The sequence below is a fragment of the Nestor notabilis genome, unplaced genomic scaffold, assembly GCF_000696875.1.
Source record: "Nestor notabilis isolate BGI_N333 unplaced genomic scaffold, ASM69687v1 scaffold10701, whole genome shotgun sequence".
Classification (NCBI taxonomy): domain Eukaryota; kingdom Metazoa; phylum Chordata; class Aves; order Psittaciformes; family Psittacidae; genus Nestor; species Nestor notabilis.
Window position 1 is genome coordinate 77,721 of NW_009915149.1, and position 4,045 is coordinate 81,765.

The 4,045-nt window shown below is 50.9% G+C and overlaps 1 protein-coding gene across 1 annotated transcript in view; it reads left to right on the top strand.

Moving 5' to 3' along the window:
* The window catches only part of RAPGEF1 (Rap guanine nucleotide exchange factor (GEF) 1), an 80,279-nt gene extending 76,406 nt beyond the window's left edge, over positions 1–3,873 (top strand). Inside the window, exons 16-23 of the mRNA XM_010023987.1 lie at positions 69–254; positions 405–489; positions 713–807; positions 1,288–1,366; positions 1,501–1,602; positions 1,974–2,071; positions 3,051–3,179; positions 3,723–3,873. Of these exons, the coding sequence (XP_010022289.1) occupies positions 69–254; positions 405–489; positions 713–807; positions 1,288–1,366; positions 1,501–1,602; positions 1,974–2,071; positions 3,051–3,179; positions 3,723–3,873 (925 nt within the window). The remainder of the gene's footprint in view (positions 1–68; positions 255–404; positions 490–712; positions 808–1,287; positions 1,367–1,500; positions 1,603–1,973; positions 2,072–3,050; positions 3,180–3,722) is intronic.
* Positions 3,874–4,045: the final 172 nt, after the last annotated feature.

Below are 4,045 nucleotides of genomic sequence, written 5' to 3' on the forward strand. Positions count from 1 at the left end.
GCAAACACTGTAGCTCCGTCAGCGTTGTAGCTCTGATGCCTTCCCTGAGGTTTCCATCTCTCTCTCAGCTTAGTGGAGTTGACAGAAGAAATCCTCAAGCTGCTGATGGACCTGGTCTTCAGGCTGGTGTGCAATGGGGAGCTGAGCCTCGCCAGAGTGCTGCGCAAAAACATCCTGGATAAAGTGGATCAGAAGAAAATGCTGAGCTACACCAATTCCATCAAACCTCTTGCAGCCCGTGGGGTGGCAGCCAGGTGAGGAAAGATGCAGTGTGTCTTGGTTCTTTGAGAGACAGGACATCCGTTTCCTGTGGACACAAGAGTTTTCACAGTCCAAAATACAAGAGAGAGAAGAAAACAGGTCACATTTTCTGAGCCTTTATACTTTATCCTTGTTTCCTACAGGCCTGGGACCCTGCATGATTTCCACAGTCATGAAATAGCTGAGCAGCTGACCCTCCTAGATGCTGAACTCTTCTATAAAATCGAGGTACAGAGCTGAGGATGGGGTAAGGGTGGTGGGAGGGACCCAAACGTGTACCCTCTGCAATCTCAGGTATTCCCTGCCCTCTCCCCAAGCACACTTGTTGGGTTGTAGGAGACAGATTGTCAGCAAGTGGCTGCGAACGCAGGCTGCGACTGGGAATCTTGAGGCAGAAATCCCATTTTAATGCGTGGTATTTTCCCACCCTTCTCCTCTTCCTCTTTGGCAGATCCCAGAAGTTTTGCTTTGGGCAAAGGAGCAAAATGAAGAGAAGAGCCCCAACCTCACACAGTTCACAGAGCACTTTAATAACATGTCCTACTGGTAAGGAGCTCAGAACAACTGTGGCACTGAACTGTGCTTAACCTCCAGGGCACTATAAATACTCAAAATATTCCTCGAAGAGTTGGGTTCCCTTGTTACAACTGGGATAAGATATATTTTTGGCTGAGAAATAGATTCAGGGCACTCATCAAAGTGCCCTGAGCACATGAGAAAGAAAATCAGGAGGGCTGTGGGCAGCACTGTAACACAGAGGAGTTATTGTCAATACCACAGAGCCCTTCAAACAAACATTGCCTTTGCAAATAAATGTGCTCCGTGGAGGGTCGTTGTGGTTATCCTTAAAGTTACTCTGCCTTTGTTGTGATTAGAGAGCACCATTTAAGTTGGAGGTGGCATGAATTTTTTTTGTCTGGTTGGCCCATGCTTATCAGTTACCAGGTTTTATTAAAATGAGACAAGAAGAAAGCTGAGATCTGCTTATGTGGGTTTATTTGGGGGTTTTTCTGTCTGTTCTTCCAGGGTCCGATCAATAATTATGCTACAAGAGAAAGCCCAAGACCGAGAGAGGCTGCTCCTTAAATTTATAAAGATTATGAAGGTATCAGCTTGGTTCTTGCTGTGAATCACACACGTTGCTCCTTAAAGGGGCAGGGGAGTGGGACCTCGGGGCTGATAGGTGCTAGAAGGCTTTTCAGATCTCTAGAGTAAATGGAATATTCTCCCTCTTCACAGCACTTACGAAAGCTGAATAATTTTAATTCCTATCTGGCCATTCTTTCTGCACTGGATTCTGCACCTATCCGAAGGCTGGAGTGGCAGAAGCAAACCTCAGAGGTGAGGAGCAGTGAGGGCTGTTATCTCCAGGAGAAAAAGAGCACTGTGGTCAGGGTACAGAACAGCGGGGTGGGTTTAACAGCTCAGCATCACCCCACGGTGGAGGGATGGTGGATAACTGCTCTCCAGCGGGTATAATGCATGTGCTGGAAGCCTGCAGCGTGGCTGGGTGAGAACAGCCTCCTCCTCCCTGCAAATTGAAGGCTTGGTGAGGCCGAAGGGAGGCTCTGCCTATACGTGCTCAGGGTCAGGCTGACTAAATCAGTTGGAGGTGTTTGCAGGATGGCACGAACTCCCTGGTGCTCTGGGGAGAGGTTACAAGGAAAACGGGTTTGCAGCAGTGGTGTCACTGTGGGCTTTGTGTTCTGCAGGGCCTGGCTGAGTACTGCACACTGATAGACAGCTCCTCGTCCTTCCGCGCCTACCGAGCAGCTCTGGCTGATGTGGAGCCTCCCTGCATACCTTACCTGTGAGTTGGGAGCTTCTTCTGCCCATTAAATTAGTTCCTTCAAGGATTTCTCAGCAGCTTCTGCTCAGCTCAGCACTTGCCTTTTGCCCTCCACCTACAACAAGGTGGCAGCGTGCCACACCAACCCACATGCCCTCCTCTGGAGCAGTTTGTCCTGTAGCATAGGAAGGCAGGCTGGCAGCTATCTTTTTGTGAACTTACTGTGGCAAAGGAAGGATCAAGTGCCTGGATCTTTTTAAGTGTATTTTTCTTTGGGATCTGTGTGCAGAAAGGTAGATTTTTTCCCATGAGGTGCAATGGATCCCACAACTTCAAGCTGTCTGGTTCTGCTGATTGCAAGAGCTGGTAAATGAGGAGTCTGCCTTGTCAAACATGCTGTTCATGCTGTTTCTAGTTGAAAGGTTGAAGCCATTGTACGATCCTAGATAGCAAATTTGCTCTGGGTGTACACAAGTGAAACTTCTCCTGGTCTCACTTTCTTGCATGGAAAGAGTTCTGTAGGAAGCGGTTGCACAGGTACACAGCATCTCATCTGGCAGGGACCACAGTAGGACCCTGCAGAGACATAGCAGAGGCGGGTGGAAGGAAGGAGCACAGACCTCCTTGCTATGGAAACCCTTTTGCCTAAAACTGGAAGGAAGGTTTAACCCCTGGCAGAAACTTCCCCTTGCAACCTTTTTCCAAGCCTGGTCCTCCCCTCCGTGGAGGGTGAAAGAGCAACTTCAGTGCCCTTAGTGTGACCACGAGTGCCTCAGAGGTCCCTCAGCTGTGTGTGGTGGGCACCTTGCACCTGAACACCTTTGGATCTGCTGCTGGGGAACATTTCCCTTTGGTTTAGAGTTGCTGTGCTGATGGTGGCAGCAGCAGGAGGCTGTTGAATTGCATCTGGCTGCCTTTTGGCTGGCGTCCTGCCCCTGTGTAACTAACCTCTCCACTTGTTTGCCTACTCCCTGGCCTGCTGCCCCTCTGTCTCTTTCAGAGGCCTGATTCTGCAGGACCTGACCTTTGTTCACCTGGGAAACCCTGATTACATTGACAGCAAAGTGAACTTTTCCAAGCGCTGGCAGCAGTTTAACATCCTGGACAGCATGAGGTGCTTCCAACAAGTGTAAGTGCAGCAGCGGGGGGGGGCAGAGCTGGCTTTGAGGCACCAAGGTGGGGACTGGGGCTGGGGCATGGGAGCCACTGTGCGAGGGGAAGGGAGTCTAAAGCCAAAGCACTGTGATTGAGGTGTAGGGAGACCTGGGAGAGCCAGGGCTCTGGTCACAGCCTCCTTCCCTCTCTAGGTTAAATATGACTAAAGCTATGAAGATATCCTTCCTGTGTTAGTTTTGAGATCCAGTGCAGTGAAGTTTTCCCAATACTCTCTTTCAGGCAACAGTTCTTCCTCCAGGTTTTGCTGTTGCTGGTTCTTATACTCTGTAGGTCATGGAGGGTTTTCTCCAGCGCTGTCCTGCAGCAGATCTAACTGCTCATTTCAGTGTGATGGGGTCTGGTTTTCCCCCAGTTCAGCAACGGACGTGATGGTTCTTCCCCTCTTTGGTGTCACAGCGCTGGAGGTCCTTAGAGCAGGGTAGGGGGGAGCCCGAAGCTGGGAACGGTCCCTGGGCAGCCCCTTGTTGAGCTGCATCCCTCCCCTGTGGTTTTCCAGCCATTACGACATCAAAAGAAACGACGACATCGTGTCGTTCTTCAACGACTTCAGCGACCACTTGGCTGAGGAGGCCCTGTGGGAACTGTCCCTCAAAATCAAACCTCGGAACATCACGAGGCGGAAAACAGACCGGGAAGAGAAAACCTAGGAGCAGGGGTTGTGCGAGCGAGGAGAATTGCTCCGCAGGCACACCGAGGGCAGCTACGAGACTGGAGTTCAATGTTTGTACCTGTTACTGGATGATGCACCCTCCCTCCCCGCTGGGGGGGTGAACGTCGGGCGCTCGCAGCAGGCAAGAGGTGACCGGGGCGCGTCGTGGG